At 41.7% G+C, this 22,711-nt stretch overlaps 1 protein-coding gene across 2 annotated transcripts in view; it reads left to right on the top strand.

Annotated features, from left to right (window-relative positions):
- Window positions 1–16,272: 16,272 nt before the first annotated feature.
- LOC121314222 (progressive ankylosis protein homolog B) overlaps window positions 16,273–22,711 on the top strand; it is a 47,644-nt gene continuing 41,205 nt past the window's right edge. For both annotated transcript variants that reach the window (XM_041247249.1, XM_041247248.1), the window contains exon 1: window positions 16,273–16,761. In XM_041247249.1, coding sequence (XP_041103183.1) covers window positions 16,666–16,761 — 96 coding nt within the window. In that variant the 5' untranslated portion in view covers window positions 16,273–16,665. The remainder of the gene's footprint in view (window positions 16,762–22,711) is intronic.

Here is a 22,711-nt window from a genome sequence, read left to right as displayed (position 1 = left end):
ACAAAACAAATTCAGACAGCTAGGAAGGAAATTAAAAGACAAGACCAAAACTGCGGTATTTTCTGGGATACTGCCAGCACCTTGCAAAGGACCATATGGACAGCTGGAAATAATTAATCTAAACGCATGGCTGAAGATGGGGTGCACACAGAAAGGCTTCACCTATCTTGATCATTGGAACACATTCTACAACAAGGACTATCTGTATAGACGGGATGGACTGAACTTAAATAAAAAGGAAACCAATCTACTTGGAGAAAAGATCCTCAAGCAAGTTCAGAAGCATTTAAACTAGAAAGGAAGGGGGGAGAAATCAACAAAAAAAACAGAAGGGAGACCACATCAAAGAAGGACAACAACTCAGGTAAGACAACCATTAAATGTATTTATCTAAATGCTAGAACTATCAGAAACAAAATTTTAGAACTTGAAGCTACTGCACTGACAAGTAACTGTGATGTGATAGGTGTTACAGAAACTTAGTTGTCTGAGAGTGATGGAGACGAATATAATATTTGTGGGTTTACACTGTATAGGAAAGACAGGCAGGACAGAAGAGATGGAGAGATAGTGCAATACATAAGAAACAGTCTTGAAGCCCAGGTGTTAAACCTGGACAAAGAAAATAAAGCCGAATCAATATGGGTCAGAATAACGGACAAAAATTCAAAGGGCATAATAATAGGAGCATGCTATAGACCGCCTGTGGCAGAGCAAAGCTCTGCCCTTTAAATTGGTTAACTTCCCCTGCCTGCCTGGGTTTATTATGTTCAGGTGGCTGGGGTTGATTAGTTGATTAGGTTGATTAACGATCAATCAGCGCCCAGCCACCTGATATAAAAGGAGGCCTCAGCTTCTCATTTAGGAGGAGGGAGCTGAGGAAGCAGGTTGGTGTTTGTTTTGTGGTTTTTTGAATTTTCTAAATCCAGTGAAGGCATTGCCCAGCCTGGAAACTTTATTTTTGTGAGTTTTGTTTTTGCTTTATTTGTGTTTGAGTATCTGTTATTTTGCCCTTGTGCACTTTATTTTTGTTTATTTATAATAAAATAGTTATTTTTTTGAACTGCAGTCTGTCTCTGGGCCTCTATCCACTCGCCAGCCTGCCACATTTGGTGTCAGAAGTGGGATAGCGCCACCTAGAGGCTCAGAGCAGTATTTATTTATTTATTTATTTTTTTTTTGAAAAAAAAAATGGGAAAGAAGAGCAGACAGTGGAAAAGGCAGGACAAGCAGCAGCTGAAGAAATGTAAGCTGCTGCAGCCACCGCTGGAGGACCCGGCCAGCCTCTTCCCCTGGTGTTCCTGGTGTGGGAAGGAGGACCATCGTTGGCGGTCCTGCCCAGACGTGCCACCGGCAAACTGGTGTGGCCGGTGTGAGGAGGACGGCCACAACTGGGCAGGATGCCCCTACAACCAGGCCCAGGAAGAGGTGCCGTGTTCACCCCGGGCATCAGGGGCCACCCCACTACCTCCAGCACCACCACCTTCACCACCGTCCCAGGAGATCTGGGACTGGTTGATGCACCCTGAGGCAGACCTCGTCCACGATCTCCCCATAGTTATCAACACGCTGTGGCGTCGAGATGGGGAGAGGTGGGAACAGTGGGAGGAACAGCACCACCCGGCCTCCTTCCCAGAGGTTGCCCTCATGGTGGTTAATTACCTGGCGGTAGACATGGGAGATCCCCCGGTCACTCCAATAAAGAGAGGTGAGCCGCCTTCCCGAGAGCCAGAGAGGGGTGAGCCGCCTTCCCGGGAGCCAGAGAGGGGTGAGCCGCCTTCCCGGGAGCCAGAGAGGGGCGAGGAGCTGCCGTCGCTCCCAGAGCCAGAGAGGGGTGAGGAGCTGCCGTCGCTCCCAGAGCCAGAGAGGGGTGAGGAGCTGCCGTCGCTCCCAGAGCCAGAGAGGGGTGAGGAGCTGCCGTCGCTCCCAGAGCCAGAGAGGGGTGAGGAGCTGCCGTCGCTCCCAGAGCCAGAGAGGGGTGAGGGGCTGCCGTCGCTCCCAGAGCCAGAGAGGGGTGAGGGGCTGCCGTCGCTCCCAGAGCCAGAGAGGGGTGAGGAGCTGCCGTCGCTCCCAGAGCCAGAGAGGGGAGGAGGATCAGCCGTCGCTCCCAGAGCCAGAGAGGGGTGAGGAGCTGCCGTCGCTCCCAGAGCCAGAGAGGGAGGAGGATCTGCCGTCGCTCCCAGAGCCAGAGAGGGGTGAGGAGCTGCCGTCGCTCCCAGAGCCAGAGAGGGGTGAGGAGCTGCCGTCGCTCCCAGAGCCAGAGAGGGAGGAGGATCTGCCGTCGCTCCCAGAGCCAGAGAGGGAGGAGGATCTGCCGTCGCTCCCAGAGCCAGAGAGGGAGGAGGATCTGCCGTCGCTCCCAGAGCCAGAGAGGGAGGAGGATCTGCCGTCGCTCCCAGAGCCAGAGAGGGAGGAGGAGCTGCCGTCGCTCCCAGAGCCAGAGAGGGAGGAGGATCTGCCGTCGCTCCCAGAGCCAGAGAGGGAGGAGGAGCTGCCGTCGCTCCCAGAGCCAGAGAGGGGTGAGGAGCCGCCGTCGCTCCCAGAGCCAGAGAGGGGTGAGGAGCTGCCGTCGCTCCCAGAGCCAGAGAGGGAGGAGGATCTGCCGTCGCTCCCAGAGCCAGAGAGGGGAGGAGGAGCCGCCGTCGCTCCCAGAGCCAGAGAGGGAGGAGCCGCCGCCGCCGCCGCCGCTCTCAGAGCCCGAGAGGGAGGAGCCGCCGCCGCTCTCAGAGCCCGAGAGGGAGGAGCCAGCCGCCGCTCTCAGAGCCCGAGAGGGAGGAGCCGCCGCCGCTCTCAGAACCCGAGAGGGAGGAGCCACCGCCGCCGCTCTCAGAGCCCGAGAGGGAGGAGCCACCGTCGCCGCTCTCAGAGCCCGAGAGGGAGGAGCCACCGTCGCCGCTCTCAGAGCCCGAGAGGGAGGGGCCGCCTCCGCCACCAGAGGGAGCCGGGCCGCCGCCTCCGCCACCAGAGGGAGCCGCCGCCGCCTCCGCCACCAGAGGGAGCCGGGCCGCCGCCTCCGCCACCAGAGGGAGCCGGGCCGCCGCCTCCGCCACCAGAGGGAGCCGGGCCGCCGCCTCCGCCACCAGAGGGAGCCGGGCCGCCGCCTCCGCCACCAGAGGGAGCCGGGCCGCCGCCGCCGCCGCCTCCGCCACCAGAGGGAGCCGGGCCGCCGCCGCCGCCGCCTCCGCCACCAGAGGGAGCCGGGCCGCCGCCGCCGCCGCCTCCGCCACCAGAGGGAGCCGGGCCGCCGCCGCCTCCGCCACCAGAGGGAGCCGGGCCGCCGCCGCCGCCTCCGCCACCAGGGGGAGCCGGGCCGCCTCCGCCACCAGAGGGAGCCGGGCCGCCGCCGCCGCCTCCGCCACCAGAGGGAGCCGGGCCGCCGCCGCCGCCTCCGCCACCAGAGGGAGCCGGGCCGCCGCCGCCGCCTCCGCCACCAGAGGGAGCCGGGCCGCCGCCGCCGCCTCCGCCACCAGAGGGAGCCGGGCCGCCGTCGCCATGCTACCTTGGACATTCGGGGCCCCCTCAACCAAAGAAGGCTTGGGGGCTCCGACATCAACCCCGCCCACCACCACCCACCATAACAGCCCACCCAAGGGACATAATTGGACTCTTGGGGGAGGGGGGTGGGGGGGGGGGGGGGAAGGGGGGAGTTGGCCGATTGCGGCCGGTGTACGTTGTACATGGGGGGAGGTGTGTGGCAGAGCAAAGCTCTGCCCTTTAAATTGGCAGGGATGGGGTTAACTTCCCCTACCTGCCTGGGTTTATTATGTTCAGGTGGCTGGGGTTGATTAGTTGATTAGGTTGATTAACGATCAATCAGCGCCCAGCCACCTGATATAAAAGGAGGCCTCATGCTTCTCATTTGGGAGGAGGGAGCTGAGGAAGCAGGTTGGTGTTTGTTTTGGTTTTTTGAATTTTCTAAATCCAGTGAAGGCATTGCCCAGCCTGGAAACTTTATTTTTGTGAGTTTTGTTTTTGCTTTATTTGTGTTTGAGTATCTGTTATTTTGCCCTTGTGCACTTTATTTTTGTTTATTTATAATAAAATAGTTATTTTTTTGAACTGCAGTCTGTCTCTGGGCCTCTATCCACTCGCCAGCCTGCCACACCGCCAGATTCAGATGGTGAGCAAAATAATCTGTTATACAATAACATTAGAAATGCGTGTAGCAAAAGAGAAGCCATACTAATGAGGGATTTCAACTTCCCCCATATAAAATGGGAAAACCCGGTGGGGAGCACAAAGGATGAAATTGAAATGGTGGAAATGACAAATGACTGCTTTCTAACACAATTTGTCAAAGCACTGACTAAAGGGGTGGCATGCCTTGATTTAGTCTTTTCAAATAACAAAGACAGAATAACTAAAACAGAGGTCAGAGAACCACTGTCAAACTCAGACACCAACATGGTCTCATTTGAAGTGCTTTTTAAAACCCAAAAGTAATGACTAAAGCTAAGGTTTACAATTTTAGAAAAGCAAACTATGAAGGTATGAAACAGAGACTAACAGAAGTAGATTGGAGTAAAATAGAGAAAACAAAAAGGATGGCTGTTCTTCAAAAATGCAGTATTGGGGCACAAAACAATTACATCCCTAAAATAGACAAATCTAAATGGAAAACTAAATTGCCAAAGTGGTTTAATAGATCAATTAAAAAAAAAAAATCAGCTAAAAAGACATTTTACAGAGCGTTTAAAAGGGACCAAAAACAAAGTACACAGAAAGAGTACACGGAACTGCAAACTCAAGTCAAAAAGGAAGTTACAAAGGCCAAGAGAAAAATACAAATGAACATTGCTAAGGGGGCTAAAATCAATTCCGATGTGAGATACAAATGGCAAAATCATAGACAAAGAAAAATATATTAAATGATTACTTTTCACAAGTTTTTACAAAGGAGGATACGGACAACATGCCCCACATATCAGCCTATTCCTATCCAGTTTTAAATAACTTTAGCATAACCAAGGCAGAAGTGTTAAAGGGACTAGGAGCTCTGAAAATAAACAAATCCCCTGGGCCGGATGAAATCCTCCCAATAGTACTCAAAGAAATGAAAGAAGCTATTTATAAACCGCTAACCAAGATAATGCAACAGTCATGCAAACTTATGGAAACTATAATAAGATCCAAAATGGAAAATTACCTATATGGTAACAGTATCCTGGGAAACAGTCAACATGGTTTTAGGAAAGAGGGATCGTGTCTAACTAGCCTGTTCGATTTTTCTGAGGATGCAACATCGATAATGGATAATTGCAAAGCATATGACATGGTTTATTTAGTTTTCCAGAAAGCTTTTGACAAAGTCCTGCATAAAAGATTAATTCTCAAACTGAACGCAGTTGGGATTCAAGGAAACACATTTACATGGATTAGGGAGTGGTTAATATGTAGAAACAAGAAAGTACTGATTAGAGGAGGAACCTTAGAATGGAGTGAGGTAACCAGTGGAGTACCACATGGATCAATATTAGGTCCTCTGCTATTCCTAATCTACATTAATAATTTAGATTCTGTTATAGTAAGCAAACTTGTTAAATTTGCAGATGACACAAAAATAGGAGGTGTGGCAAACACTGTTGCAGCAGCAAAGGACATTCAAAATGATCTAGACAAGATTAAGAACTTGGCAGACACATGGCAAATGACATTTAATAGAGAAAAGTGTAAGGTACTGCACACAGTAAATAAAAATGTGCATTATAAATATCATATTGGAGATGCTGAAATTGAAGAAGGAATCTATGAAAAAGACCAAGGAGTTTTTGTTGCCTCAGAAATGTCTTCATCTAGACAATGTGGGGAAGCTATAAAAAAGGCCAACAAAATGCTCAGATATATTGTGAAAAGTGTTGAATTTAAATCAAGGGAAGTAATGTTAAAACTGTACAGTGTATTAGTAAGACCTCATATTGAATATTGTGTTCAATTCTGGTCACCTCACTACAAAAAGGATATTGCTGCTCTAGAAAAAGTGCAAAGAAGAGGAACCAGAATTATTCTGGGTTTAAAAGGCATGTCATATGCAGACAGTCTAAAATAATTAAATCTATTCAGTCTTGAACAAAGAAGACTACGTGGCGACCTAATTCAAGCATTAAAAATTTTAAAAGGTATTGACAATGTCGACCAGGGGTCACAAATTGAGATTAGACAAAGGGGCATTCAGAACAGAAAATAGGAGGCACTTTTTTACATAGAGAATTGTGAGGGTCTGGAACCAACTCCCCAATAATGTTGTTGAAGCTGACACCCTGGGATCCTTCAAGAAGTTGCTTGATGAGATTCTGGGATCAATAAGCTACTAACAACCAAACGAGCAAGATGGGCTGAATGGCCTCCTCTCGTTTGTAAACTTTCTTATGTTCTTAAGGAATGGAGCAGTTCAGTGCGAGTACAAGCTGATGCAAGTACTGGTACAATAGGGTGCCATATAGTCCAGTATGGTTGAGAGTTTTGAGGTTTACAGATGCTGTCTGAACAGGTGTGGCTTGACGACGCTTCGGAAGGTGGTCAGGAACTGAGCAGTCCTGATATCCGAGGGTAGGTCGTTCCACCACTGAGGAGCAAGTGTGGAGAAGGAGCGGGTTCTGGAAGCAGGGGATTGAAGGGCGGGGTACATCTAATCTGCTGGTGGTGGAGGAGCAGAAGAGGCGAGGGGGTGCAGGGAGAAATTTTAGTCTGGAGAAAGGAGGGAGCAGAAACGTTGAGACAACGATAGGCAAGTACAAAAGTTTTGAATTGGATGTGAGCAGCGATAGGGAGCCAGTAGAGGGAGCCGATGTTCAAAATGTTTATGTTCTAAACGTTAATGACAACTACTTGTGTGTTCCTGGAATAAACGGCACGGTAGGGGACTAGACATATAGAGTAGTAGGTTCTCCACGATTACAAGGTAAAACATAAAGAAACTAAATCAAGTTGGCAAATGTTTTGGCTTGTGCCTTCAAGTGCAATATTCTCCAGGATAAGGCACATCTGGTCATTTATGTAGTAATTATTGCTTCACTTTATTGCATGGCTCACACTGGCCAGAAACTGACACGGTGGTGGTGGTAGGGGGGGGGGTTGTGCAATCCGTGATACCTTTTTTTTTTTTTGTTGGGGGAAACAGAGGGTGCAGGTACATGGCTAAGTATGTGAACTTGCCTCATGCACTGAATGCATGCCTGCCACAGCACTCCCCTGGGTCCTAAATCCTGCTATAGGCAGACAGGGATTGCAGTAACCACACACCAGCCATGACTTTTGTAGACATTAAAAGTTTGCTAAAATAAGGGGGGTTAACACTACAATACATGAGACAATCTGTCTTGGTAGATGTCCAGGAGAAGGATCCAAAATACAGGAGACTCCCAGTGAATATGGGAGTTGACAGCTCTGCAGACTTGTTTTTTAATAATAAGGCTGTACTCTCCTGTTGCTTTTACAGCTGTAAAGGTAAACTACTAATTTTATACATTAATTACTCAGTGCCAAAAATTTTACTATTAAGTAATTATTTTAGCAGTACTGAAGAGTAACAGTACGATCTGCAATTTCTACATTTAACCTCATTATTTTTTCTTAAGCTAAGTGTTACATTTTAAATATAAAATGTTGCTCAACGCTGTCAGCGCTGTTAAAATTAATGAGCATTCAGTCGAGCATCTGAGTAAAACCGAGTCACACAACTTAGCACAGGCCTACAGTATGCAAGTATGGAAGTCTTATATAAGATGGACACTGGATGGAGCTGTTTTATGAAATGTTATGAAATGTTAACAATAGCAGAACAACTTCTAGATTGTGACACAGAGCTGTACGAATTTCAAGCGACCAGCACAAAGATTTGACTCATCAGTAATTCTTATTATCAGGAGTCTAAGCCAATTGCATACTTTTTATTAAAGTTACAGCAACACTGGAATCAAATTTCAATAAGAGTACAATGCAAAGTATTCTACATTTTAAAGTACTGTGCATTTTAGCATAAACACAGCTCTGACTGTTTAAAAGTATACATTGCAAAAACAGTTTCATAAATTTAAAAAAAAAAAACAATTTGCAAATATACAGTAAGTTACAGTATATTGCATGTGTTGGACTATGCTTTTAAACCGTTCCAGCCACCATGAACCTCATTTGTCCCAGCTGTTCTTACTGTGGTCCCAGATGCAGGCTTATTCTGATCACAGGCATTTTTAAACCACAAAAGAAAGGGTATTAAGCAAATCGGAAATGATGATGACTTGCATCCACAGTTTCCTGTTCATAAACCTGTATTATCACATTCTTTTTTTCCAGAATGGTTGACACAGTGTTTGTGGGAATGTTGAAATCTGCAGCAGCATCTTTCTTTTTCTTGTATGATGGTGCATTATAGACCACTTTCAATACCTCCACTTTTTTCTGCATGGAAACACATGTATCCCATTAAAAAAGGGGAAATTACAATGTTTCAGTGTTTCCATGTGCGCTTATTTCAGTTTGCACACTATTTTTAGTATTTTGTGAAATAATACCAAAAAGAGTTAACAAAAATACCCTATAATGCAGGCTTATGTCTGAAAACAATTAGAATAAAAGGGGGCAATTGTCTCACAGAAATAATATGTACTTTTTTCCATGTAGGCATCTTGCTGTTCTATAATGAACATATCTGTTGCTCTTTCATATTAGCTAAGCCCAGGCAGTCCCTTGTTTGGATATTGGTCACAGGCTGGTTGATGTGTTGTCTGCTGTCTGAAGATCCTATTACATTTTCAGCCTTTTCCTGTCTCTATTGTCTTTGGCAGAAACTCTTCTTGAAAGGTTTTGATGATGCAACAACCATACAAGGATCATGGAATTTTCTTTTGCAAAGCACACAGTACATTAAGTCCTTCTTTACTCTTGCATTTCTCACTGCTAATCTGTTAAAAAAAAAAAAAATACCAGGATCAAACAAGGCATGCAAAAAACGTTTATACATTGAGAGTTTTCAAAATCCCGGGTTATTTAATCATACATGCACATGGTAAAGGTTTTATCATTACCTGGACATCATTGCTTCCACAATCAGGTCTCTCTATAAAGGAGTGACAGAAAGACAATGATTCTTGGTGGTAAATCTCCCTCCTGACCTATGAGGGCTCTAAGTAACGGGAACAGAGCACTCTGGACTACTTGGCCTGACACTTCGTTCCGAGGGTTAAAAGGAAGTCGGTCATGTAGAAAAGAGACAGAGCTTCGGTACACTAACTCATTGGCCCAGAAGGCAAATAATGTGGCAGCTGCGGATTACAGGAGCGGCTGCAATCGTTTACCAAAGGGTCAGGAGTGACAGTATAAATAGGGGTCTTAGCGATGCATCTGTTCCTTTGTTTTGGTTTGAGTATTAAACCTGTAAGGACCCGTGAGAGACCCAGTGATAAAAGTTACCGCGAGTGTTTTGTTTTGTTTGTCTATAATTGTTTGTTTGTAATTATTAGTTGGCTAACACGTTCCTGAGCTGTCGCACAGGGCCAGCACAAAACCCGGAACAGCACTTCACTTTTGTCATGAATAAAATTGTATCACCCACTACGAGCACTACAGCACGCACCCAGGACTGATGACCGTGTTTGTACATTGTGGGAAAGATATGTTTGTTTATTATTTGGGACTGCAACCTGTTTTTTGTTTCCAGTGCATTACACATTGTTGTGTACTGCCTGGAATTATTGTTTGGTCACCAGACCAGGATTATAAACAAATAAAAAAACCCTTTCCAACTGGATTACAAATCTTTGTCTGTTCATTGCGCACTGCATCACTCCTCCACCTGTACACAATCAACCACTTTGCCACAATGAGCTACATCTATTCCATTACCCAATCTGAACCTAATATAATATAATTATAATATAATTTAAAAAAACACTATAGCGTACAAGAGCAAGCTATTTGAATACTAGATATTTCAAATACATTTAAAACTGCTAAATGCAACTTCAGTGATGCACATTTAGACTGAAATGTTTGAATTCCTTAGATTTTTAAATATTTCTAAATGTAGGACTATTGAGCATTTAATAGTTATAAATAATATCACTTATAAAGATCCAGTGCTTTTCCCATGATTATACTATGCATTTACCATAGTTTACCATTAATTGCCACAGTTCTTCATGTTTTACCATAAGTCTCTGTTTTACAATGCTTACCTATGCTGTACCATTTTTCACTAACCTTTATTACTTTAGTACTTCTTGTTTTTTTACTATGGGAAACTTTTATAATGGATATACTGTACCATACATGCAGGCTACAGTACAGCAATAATAAACACAACTACATAACATGTGAAGCATGGCTTACAGAAAAAGCCCTCACTTCCAAATGCGTACAGAATCATTATTTAAAAATGTATTTGTCTTCAGACACAAAGAAACATCACTCTCCCTCCAACACCCGGCTGTGGGATCAAAATTAAATATCAATATAAAAAAAGACCACTAGATGGGGGTGATTTACAACTTTGCACTTTTTTTACATGACAATCAGGGTCGCAGAATATAATAATCCTAATAAATGGTATTACTAAAGTGCAGTGGAAAAGTGGCTTACAGTACTGTAGCATCTATGTCATCTTCATCCTATCATACAGCTTTCATGCAGTACATACTTTCTAGACAGCCTGACAATGCCTGCCTGCCCCAGATACTCGTGTACAGTGGCTTGACCTGTTTGGAGAGCTCCTTGGTCTTCATGGTGCCGCTTGCTTGGTGGTGCCGCTTGCTTGCTTGGTGGTGCCGCTTGCTTGGTGGTGCCCCTTGCTTAGTGGTGTTGCAGACTCTGGGGCCATTCAGAACAGGTGTATATATACTGAGATCATGTGACAGATCATGTGACACTTAGATTGCACACAGGTGGACTTTATTTAACTAACTATGTGACTTCTGAAGGTAATTGGTTGCACCAGATCTTATTTAGAGGCTTAATAGCAAAGGGGGTGAATACATATGCACGCACCACTTTTCCGTTATTTATTTTTTAGAATTTTTTTAAACAAGTTATTTTTTTCATTTCACTTCACCAATTTGGACTATTTTGTGTATGTCCATTACATGAAATCCAAATAAAAATCCATTTTAATTCCAGGCTGTAAGGCAACAAAATAGGAAAAATGCCAAGGGGGGTCAATACTTTCGCAAGCCACTGTATACCTTTAGATAAACTAACCGTGGCTGGGTATCAAACTTGCAACCTCTAGGCCTGCTGTTAGAGGTTGTGTGAGAGTTGGAAACATTCTCAAGTATAACATGTCAAAGCAATAGAAAAATAAGAGCACAGTAATATTTCACCCCCTTGATTTTACACAAGTAACACGAGCCAGACTGTTTCAAACACATGTTGTATTCTGCATTGGGGGAGAGAAAGGGAGATGGAGACATGACTGAAGGTAGAGTTCATACAAATTATGAAGTAAGGCAGAAATCACTGAGCTTACAGAAAACATGTGTTACTGAGACACAAATAGACAGGGAGTTTGAAGGTCAGATACAGCAGAATCTGTCCTATGCTATTTAACTGGTTCCAGGGGTCCATCGGATATGTAAAACTAACATCGTAGTTGCTTTATAAATGTTGGGGCATTATAAACGAACAACGTCAGGTACGTCAGTGTGTACACCAAAGTACAGTAGTGCATGTATTCTATACAAAGAAAATCAAAACAAACCTCTGTACTAAAGCATTTGTCAGTTTACAAAACAGGAGCCCAAAAACAGTTCTGACCTGCTTTCTTAGTCTACGCCAAAGTAATCTGGCAGTTTTTTTTTTGTTTTTTTTTACACCGCTCATGTTAACCCGAGACAATAAAAAAAAAAAACGCACACAAACACAATCTGGATTTGGAGGTCAGCAAAAAAAAAACTTTTTTCAGCTTTTTTAGTGGTGCAGTCATCATACAGATCCATTGCTTCCTTGGTTTCTTTTATTTAACTTGGTTAAACTCGACAGTTACATGAAGTGACAGCATGTAAAAAGTAAAACTGAATTCTCAGTCTTATATATATTTACATTCTGTATCAATTAATTCTGTCCTGTTAAGAGCCAAATTTATTGTTTTAGACCCTGTGGCAGGGGTACCCTGCCCCTGTGTGTATTTTGTGATTTGTGTTTCATGTTGTCTGTTATATGTGTTATTATAGTGGTGACTTTCAGTCTCATAGATTATGGCATTGTCCAAAACAACCCAATTAAATAGCAGCCTGTCATATCTTTAGCCATAACAACATTCTTCTTCTTCTTCTTCTTCTTCTTCTTCTTCTTCTTCTTCTTTGGAGTAGTCGCAGTAGTAGTAAAAGTTTCATAATAACTTGAAAAGTTTATACATATTGTAACGACCCTGGGTCTGCTGTGACCTCATTCAGGAAGGTTCTATGACCTAGTAAAGGGTTCACTGCAGCAGGCGTTCAGGGACAAAGAATGACCTAGTAAAGGGTTCACTGCAGCAGGCGTTCAGGGACGTCAGAGAAGAGAGAACTGCCTCCAATTGGAAGCTTGGCATGCAGCCCGAGCGGGACCCTATTGCAACACTACTGTAACAGAAAAGGGGCTTGACATGTTACAATAATCAAGGGGTCGAAAGCGGGAAACAATGGATCAAGAGCGGGAAGTCTGTGCATGCTTGGGATTGGTGGCTAGAGAGAGAGAGAGAGAGAGAGAGAGAGAGAGAGAGAGAGAGAGAGAGAGAGAGAGAGAGAGAGAGAGAGAGAGAGAGAGGACAAGACTAAAGAGAAATTTAAGACATAAACTGAAAAAGAGCCAAGGAGAGCTAAAGAGAAGAGGGACTAGAGAGCCAAGAAAACTGCTAAAACAATATATTTATATATGGAAAGGAAGAGGTTAAAAGAGGAGGTAAACATAACTGAAGTTCTTTCTCTTGAGGCAAATCATTTGTTTTCTGTTCATTGAAGGTTAAGGCCCCGTTAACAGAATGTGTTTTCCATGAGAAAGATTGTCGGAAGGATATTGTTAGACACCAACAAAACAGCAGTAGTACTGTATAACACATAGTTTTACTGAAACATTTCACTTCACGGAAATGCAAATGTATTAGAACAATATAAAACTGTTAGTGCACAATGCACAATGAACAATGCACACGCCTCTCCTGATCACTAAAGAAAACTAAGGTTGTTATCTTGTGTTTGATATACAATTTAATCCTTGTACTGTCTTGGGTTTTTTCTTCTTCCAATGTAAGTGAATAATATATATTTCCCACCACAGGCTTTTCACAACAATGCAACAGTAGATGATAGAAGAGCACCTACTGGTTCTGCTCTGCCACACTCTTATACCTACAGCCATACCCTCTTGATTCATCAGAAATTAGACAAGTTTGTATACTTGGATGGAGTTCTGCAAAAAGTTGTGTTTTTGGGGCACTTTTCCTCTATACCAGATCTCAACCAACACCCCAGCAGTGTGTTAGAGTGCTCTTGGAAATACTGGGGTGTAACTAAATGATCTAGACATTGACAGATCTACATACCACATGCAATAGCATGTCTTAGCAAAATAATTGCCACAGGATTTCAAAAGATAAGGAAGAGCATTTTTTGTCTCAGTATAAGAATGTTCAAATTTACATATTTTTTATAGGTTAAGAACATAAGAAGAACATAAGAAAGTTTACAAACGAAAGGCCATTCGGCCCATTTTACTAGTTTGGTTGTTAGTAGCTTATTGATCCTAAAATGTCACCAAGCAGCTTCTTGAAGGATCCCAGGGTGTCAGCTTCATCAACATTACTGGAGAATTGGTTCCAGACTCGCACAATTCTCTGAGTAAAATGCCCCTTTATCTAATCTCCATTTGTGACTCCTGCCCTTGTTTCTTTTTCAGGTCGAAAAAATCCATTGGGCTGACACTGTCAATACTTTAAGATGTTTAATCAAGCTAAAATGGAACTGGCCTATCCCTCTAGACGCACTACGCTTTAGAAGCGCATTTCTACGATTTAGAAAAATAATGACAACGATAGTATTATGACATCACAATTCTGTAAAAAGAATGTTCCATTCTGGATGCCAAGGTTGATGTAAACATAACCATTGTCTACACTGGATAGAAAATAAAAACAGGCCCAGCCTAATCTCTACACATTACAGATCCCATGGCAAGACAACATGTTAACCACTGGTATCCTGGATTACTTCCAGCACAAGGGGCTCTACTCCCTGCCCTGACACATTTAATTCAAAACTTTTTCAGTTTCTCAACCTTTGTACAGTAGATGTGGCATCATGTTTGACTTATCCTAAATATCTTCCAATAAATAGTGCTGAATTAATCCTACTGGAGAACTGGCGCAGTCATAAGTGTGTTAAACAGAAACTGAATAGGGGCTGATGCTAAGCATGGAAACAGTCTAGTGGTCCAATTCCTAACTGCCAATACCACTGCCATACAGACAGTTTACTAAACGTTAGTGCACCACAGGTTGGGCCTGTTCTGTTCAATTTTTTGCCCTAGGCAAGCTAGTCATTATTTTATACATTTTTTAAATCAACAAGTATCTAATTCAGTTTTTATTGTGCAATCACTGAGTCCTCGTATATGACGGGTGCAAAGTTGGTATTATGGTGCTAGATTCTTGCGCTAGGGTAGCTCATATAATGCCAGCAACAACAAATTCTGGCGCCAGTAGACATGTTTAATTTTTTTTAATATGTATTATTATTATTATTATTATTATTATTATTATTATTTATTTTTTTTGTATTCCTTAGCAACCATAGATGATGGTAGTTTCTCATTAGGTCTAGGCTACTCACATGACCCAACCACACTCACAGGAGAGAAGGTTTGTGTCATGTGGGAAGTTCTGAGGGGGACTTGATTTTGTCATGTGACAGCTGGAGTGCTGACCAATGACTAATCAGAGCAGAGTTGCCTATCACATTGTGCCTGTCACCACTGGTGTGAAAGGTAGTGGCGCTGCAAAAGTATCACTTTATTCAATAGTTTTATAGATCTGGCAGTTTTCCAATCTGTCGCATCACGCCTGTGTCACTTCAGGTGTGTATGGTCATGTCACTGTCAAAGTATCTTGTCACCCGATGAAAAATCACATCCCATCTGGTGTGTAGGAGCCGAATGCAGTCTGGTTTTCGGTGTGGTCCCTTGACTTTTCTACTGTCCATTAATAATTAAACCGATCCCTGATAAGACATTCATGTATCTCAATTACACAACTGAGAAATGTATTAATATTAAAACAGGTTTAATTTACAGGGTTTTGCTGTGAAACAACTAAACAGGCTTTTAAAAAGTCTTGGCCAATTTAAAATATAAATAAATAATTAATTTAATTATTAATATTTTTCTCAATTGTAATTGAGATATACGAATGGCTTATTAGGGATCAACTGAATAATTCTTATTGGCGAGTAGAAAAGTCGGGGCGAAAGACTGAAAACCAGAAACCCTACACAACTCTCTGTTAAATGGAGTGATGATGATGGAAGTCTGTAAACCTAAACTGGTCAGACTGTCCTGGTGAGCACAGAAGAGCAGTCTGGTCACCAATAACTACTTATTGGTAACTGGGAAGATTTTAATGTTCTCATTTAATAATAATAATAATAATAATAATAATAATAATAATAATAATGCTTCGTTTCCAGTATTTATGGCTCGTTTTCGATCCTGGTCGTTTGTTTTTCTTAGCGTCACCGGACATGGGGCGTGGCTAGAGTTGCGCTTGTTTTGAAGCACGAGGTTGTCAGTCAGAAATCTGGCAGCTCTGGGTGGGATGGAGCACATGGCAGTGAAGTGGGGAGCGCTGGGTGTTCATGCTTCAAGCCAAATGGTTAACTGCAACACAGACAGGCGCTGGGGTACGCCACCAAGTAGGGATTTTCTTATTTAGTTTTACTTTGTGCGGGTTTGGGTACCGGGGGGGGGGGGGGGGGGGGGGGGGGTCGGTTTTCAAAGCAATAGATGACATGGGGTCACTGTAGTTTAGTTAATATAGCACAGCACCAGCAACGATGAATCACAGTAATCAATTAGAGCATTTTAATGCCGGTTTCATTAATAATCCCTAGGCCGGTAGGTTAATTCCTCAAAAACTAAAACATTGAGGCTGGTGGCAAGAGTAACCCCACAGTTCCATAAAAAAAGTTACGCGGCATACAGACCCAAAACTCACATCTTGCGAGTGATAACTATACAAATGTCTTATTCAATGTACATGTTTAAACAGCAGTGACGTTTAGAAGAGGAGTGGTTTATGTGTCAGCCCCACGTGTTTTTAAGAGATGATCGTCCAAGGAGAGTCGCTTACTGTATGATCTTCCTGATCTGACTCAGTAGCAGCAGTCGACTGTGCTGAAAATGCCGGTTCTCTAAACTGCACAAGAGAAGGACGTTGCGGCTAAGTCATATTGTTTTTTTTTCCAGTCTGTTTGTATTTTTGTTCCTCCCGGTGAACAATGGAAAAGCTGTCAGCAGAAATTTCTGGTGTCCCTCCTCTTTTCCAGTGCGGTAGATCATTGTTTTTGATGCTGTTGTTGTGTAGGAGTGCAGGGATGGATCTGATCTTTTTGGATTTCTGCTAGAAAACACGCAGAGGACCTGCACTATATTATTCTATTTGCCTTGTTCAACAGCAGATGCATTTGGAGTTGCCATTCAAGCAGAACTATGGTGAAATTACCAGCACTCACACATTACTGGCCTCTCATCCGCTTTCTGGTACCTCTGGCAATTACAAATATAGCCATTGACCTCGGTGAACAGGTTGGTAACATTTCGTTTGTGTTATTTATTCTTTAAGCAGTCACCTGACATTTATGTCCGGTTTAACACTGTGAATTGTGCATTATTGATATTTTTGCCTTTTTTTGTATTATAAACACACATTTACGAAATCATCATTAATATGTGTTTATCCTATAGGATGTATTATGTGTTTTTCCCTGCCCCTAGTGCATGAATCCCGCATCACTGTAACGTAACTGCATTACAGTTATCTCAGTCTGTGTAGCAACGGGTAAAGACAAACCACTGTTTTTGCGTTATTTATTTATTTATTTATCAATTATCGAGGATTGTATTGCTTTTGGAAAGGGGGTAGGGGGGTTGGCCGTGCTGTCACAAAATGCGCACAAGAATTTTCCGATCGGCTCAAACCAATGGAAATCAGTTTTCAAATTGTTATCTGTAGTTTTGTTTCAACAAAACAATTTTTTAAATGATCAAGCCATTTAAGCAGATCACAAGAATAAGTCACTATGTCTAACAAAAAACGTAAATTGTCTTAATACATCTGGTGGGAAACTGCATCCTCCCGACGTGTCAAGTGCAATACGCTAGTGCGTTCAACGATGTTAAGGTTTAGTGGGATAATCCTAGCTGTCAAGTGGAAATTCAATATTTAGAAAATGAGGCAACATCGTTCGAAGTTCAATTAAATACCTAACTACAGGATTGCTGAAAATGGTTCAATCTGTTTTTACATGTGTGGTTTTATAGGCATGTACTGTAATATTAAATCACTACTGTAGTACACTACCGTTTTCTGTTTCTGAGAATAGCACAAGGCTTCAGAGTGTAACACCATCAGGTATTGTATGTGTGACTGATGAATCACTCTGATTTTGTTGTGTGCACACACATATATATATAATATATATATATATATATATATATATATATATATATATATATATATATATATTATATATCAGTTTGCTTGACTGGTGGATTTATTAACTGCACAGTTTCCACTCTTGGAGCTCCAGTGAGCCTCAAAAACGCAGGCCTCTTTTGAGTTGGTGGATTTGCATTGAATTATATATTTAAAGAAATGTATGGTTAAAGTAAAGTTCAAACCCATTCAGACAGTTCCTTTCACCAAGTTGCTCGCTGGCTGTTTATGAAAACAATGGAAGAAACTGGATTACATTGCAGAATTTTTTTTTAACCTCATTTTTAAAAACCTGTTTTCTCCCTCACCTGTTTGCTAAATCAGCACACTACATGGTTTGTATTGTCAAGTCGACTGTCATCGTTGACAGAGGAAAATGTGTTGACAGTACTGTACATTATTCAGTGCTGGGTACAAAACCGTTGCTTTGCAGTGAAATGCCTTAACTTAATGATGAGATGTACAGTAGAAGGAATGTAACCTAGGGGTTAGGATAGTATGTATTATGTAGTTGAAGATCTCTTATCTTCTACATAGAGCTAACAAAACAGTTCCAGTAGACCTCGTCTAATTTTTATAAGCATTGCTTTGGAGATCTCACATTTTGCTCTATATGTTTTGCTATATATGTTGAATGTGTATTTTATTTTGAATGGTGTTTTGTTTCACACCTATTTGTGAACAAATACAGTGGTGTTCAATGTCTTTTGCACTCATCAACACTGGTTCCTGTCAGGAAGACACTCAAGTTATTTCGGGGAGTTCAAGTTCTTGTAAATTGGTCAAAAAATAAATAAAAAAGTAAAATACTAAGGCCATACCAAGCAATCCTTTATTAAAATGAGATCTGCTGGAAGTAGCCCTGCCAAGATTCTTTTACCAATTAGGAAAAGATAAGCATACAGTGCGAAGGGTTTAGAGACCTTCATTGTGTTTTCAACATTTCAAATAGTTGCCATTTGACTCATAAAAGGTGTGTTATAGTTAAGGTGGTTTATAAGCAAGGTTGTAGAAAATACTGAAGCTACTACAAATAAAAAACAAATACCCTTTGCAATAAATAACTAAATACATAAATAAACAATGAAGCCGATCGGATAGCTGATTGCTTTAAGCCTAGATTGTTCTGTCCCTCAGCAATAAGATGCAATACATTGTACACTAGCCTGAAGCATCATCTATCATGGGTACCTGCCAAGGAAAAAGAAAAGTCATGTTTGTACCTAAATATTAGATTAGCAGAGCTGTGTTATTGTTGCTGTGGGCTATCAACAGCATCAGGCTTGAGCCTAATTCATTGAGCAAGATTTGCTTTAAAAGTACAAAAACATGAAAAAAAAAGTCAGTTCCACAAATTTGTTCCAAAAGACAAATAATGGCGAAAGCCTTGTACCACCCCTTTGGAATTTAGATTCACGTATTTATTATTATTATTATTATTATTATTATTATTATTATTAGTAGTAGTAGTCGTAGTAGTAGAACTTTAAGTAGTGGGAAATGTGGGCGAGTAGGGTAGCCTGTTGTAGATATACTCCCGATCTTTAAAAAATGTACTGTACTAAACATTTGGACTGGCTAATATCTAGCCTATATACAAAGTATGCTGGTATTTTAGCGCCGTTCAATTAGAATTGCTGAAGCTCCAGCTCTGTAGGGAACTTTGTATAATAAATATGCAGTAAATAATAAATAATACACAGAGTACACAGTACTTTCTTATGGAACGCTGTTTTTATATGTTTTGTATTTGTGTTCGAAGGTTCGTTCGCTGACAGGTATTCATTCTAAACCTTCACAGGTTCGTCAGGCGGCATTCCTGCACTGTGTGTTTTTTTTCCTCTATTAACAGAAACCGTTTGACGATGTGTGAATACTGTGGAGAACCCGTGGTTCCCACAGGCAGGGGTTTCTCACAGATGGAGGTGGGATGCGAACCTGGGACCTTCTGCTCTGAAGCATAGCGCTGATACCGCTGTGCAAAAGAGCAGGCTCACTTGCAGGAGCTGCTTTCAGGCTTATGTCTTCATATTTGATTGCACCCCCCTTGCAAACTACAATACTATAAATCACACATTAAATGTTTCATGCAAAATTCGATCTTTTGATTTGTATAATGCATATTACTTTAACAAAATATGTATTACAATCCACTACTACATCGTTATAAGTAAGAACTCTATATGTGCCGTTGCCATGTATTTTTTTGGAAAAACCTTTCAAAGTCTTATTATTGAGAAGCAGTGAACCGATTGATCTGAAACTTTGCATACGTCTTCAGGAACCACACCCGCTTCAAGTTTGCTAAACAAAAGTTGCTGCGATAAATTTTACTGTCAAAATGTCTGCCGACAAATTCGCCAAAACGCGCCCCAAACATCAAATTGCTTCTGTTTGTAAATCGTTTGACCAACTAACTCTAAACTTGGTAGGCATCATCTTGAGGACAATGGAATTCAAATATGGCAAAATGGCGTTCTTTTGTAAAACAAGATGGCCACCAGACCTACATCTTCTTGAATTTAAAACAGTTTCAGTTTAAAAACGGTTTACTTGATTAGCTCCAAACCTGAAAAAGACATTATGCCTGTATCAGTACAATTGACTTTTTCAAAACTGGTGTTTGTGCGTGAACCAAGATGGCCGCCTGTTGCATTTTTTGGAAAAAAAAAAAAAAAAAAAAAAAAACTTTAAACATCTTCTTCTGGAGAACTGGTTAAGTTACTGATTTCAAACTAGTCAAATATTAAAAACTAAACTTGCTTCTTCCAGTAATTGCTTAAGTGTTCGGTACTGGTACTGGGGCTTAGGAGCCGTAAAACTGCCTGGCAATTCTAGTTATTGTTATTATTATTATTAGTCGTAGTATAAGTAAAATGTGACAAGTAGCTGTGGTGACATCACCAGTGAATTATGCTAATTAGTACAATCGAAGGTTACCTTCCTTCAGTAATGTGTTCCAAACCTCTGAAGGTCAAAATGCGTACCCTTTGTTGCAGCCCTAAAGGCTGCTACCCACCAGAGGCGATGCGTAAAGCGGAACTGTGCAGGGATGCGTCCTAATGAATAGAGCCTATATTTGTTATAAGTGTCTTTCACACTGCAGGCGACGCAGGAGTGGCACCAGGGCGACGCTGCAGAAGCGACGCAAAATAAAATAGGATTCAGTCCTATTTTTCTGCTATTTGACGCGTGCCAACTAGGGCATTGAGCAATCAGAGAACAGCTTCAATGCACGTGGTCCAGCAGGGTGAAGCAGTATCCAAGTAACAGAGGAAACTATAATACTTTTTGAAAAACTACCCAGAGCTTTGTGACAAAGGGCATCACAATTATCAAGATACAGATTTTAAAGATAATAAGCCTGGTGTGTGTGATTTATTACCATATATGTTGAAATACCGTCAGAGACGATACTTATGTTGACGAATATGTACCAGTCTTGATCATAGTTTTGTCAATAGCAATTTTGAATAGTTGTATAGATCTGGCAGTTTTCAAACCTGTCACATCGCATCTGGTGTGTGGTCAAGTTGCTGCGAAAGCGTCTCGTCGCCAATTAAAAAATCGCTTCGTGTCTGGTGTGTGACGTTAATTTGCATAATGCTATCTTGGTTTTTGTTTTGTTTCCCGTAGTTTTCTTCTTCAAGCAACAAAACCCAGGTCTCCAAAGCACATTTTACAATTTTGTGACATTAACGTTGTTTTTCAGTTTGAAAATACGGCCGTTTTGGTTATCGTTTATTATATTCCACATAACAGAAAGTCGCAACAAAATATATAATATGTACAGTCTATAAAAATCACTACAACATTTTCAGGAAGTTGGATACCGTGTAAGCCAGGCATTTCAGAATGACGTGCTTGCCATTTTTCTGAGATTCTGGCTTGCTCTTGTTTACTTGTTGCTGTCTAAAACTTTTAAATAGAGGCTCAAGCTGCTGTGTTGAATCTGTGTTTTTTTGTTTATATATATACACATACATTCATCACATATCACACAGAGCTCTTTTTCATTTGCCAGTTGCGCAAATTCTATTGAAGCGGTAAATAAGTGCAAGATATTTTTATCATTTGTAGTGAATACGAATATCTGATTTTTCTATCCGAATACATGTCAAAAAATATTAGTTTGAATATTGTGATATTTGTCCCAGCACTAGTTTAAAGTATTCAGAAAGAGCCAATGCTAGGTACAAGTCAGAAGGAGGGCTATTACATAACTGCATTGGGAACTAGGTGGTCAACATGAATTGAGTAACCATTTCCAGTGTTTTTCCGTTTAATATGCACAATTTCATATTTTTTTTTGTATCGGGTGTGTTTTATGGTGTTTATTGGTTTAAACCAAAAATCTGAAGCCCATGATCTATAAACAGTCCTATTATATTTGTATGGGCTTGCCCTTGCCTCTCAGTTTGAAACAGTGCGAATGGCTTGGTCATTCTGTCATTTAGAATTGAGTCTGTTACAATTGAATCAATTGTAATGCAGACGGTAAAATAAATTCAGTTCAAAGGTGTATTTCAGTTTTCCAAGAACTGTTTAAAGAGCATCCAAAATTACCCAGTGTAATTAAGATAACAATAAAAATGCCATATAGTAGTGCTTTCTATTTTATGGACAAAAGATAAAAACAACAGGGTGCAAACATACAGTATAAAGTGATACTGGGAGACAGGGCTGGTTGTTTGAGCCATTCTGAATTTTGATTGTCAAGGTCATGTGGTTGCTGGATCATCTTTGCTTGCTCAATATTTTTTGATTTTGTATATTGAAATAATGTTGAAGCACGCAGTGACTTCTGACCTGCATAATATCCCTGCAGTGGGATAAAGAGTGCAGTGGGATTAGATTGCTGTTTTATTTGGCCAGCTGTGAAAATGCAGGGCTGCCTTTTAGTATTCAGTCATTTAGACTGGCTCAATTAGGTTGTTTGATTGCACAGTATTGTCCTTTGAGAGAGAACTGATAAATGATGTGATCTTCAGTAAGGTTTGTGTGCAAATTTATATTGGTGGTATTTGATCCAGTGATGTG

The sequence above is a fragment of the Polyodon spathula genome, chromosome 4 (assembly GCF_017654505.1).
Source record: "Polyodon spathula isolate WHYD16114869_AA chromosome 4, ASM1765450v1, whole genome shotgun sequence".
In the NCBI taxonomy this organism is placed as follows: domain Eukaryota; kingdom Metazoa; phylum Chordata; class Actinopteri; order Acipenseriformes; family Polyodontidae; genus Polyodon; species Polyodon spathula.
This window is presented reverse-complemented; position numbering and strand designations above follow the sequence as displayed.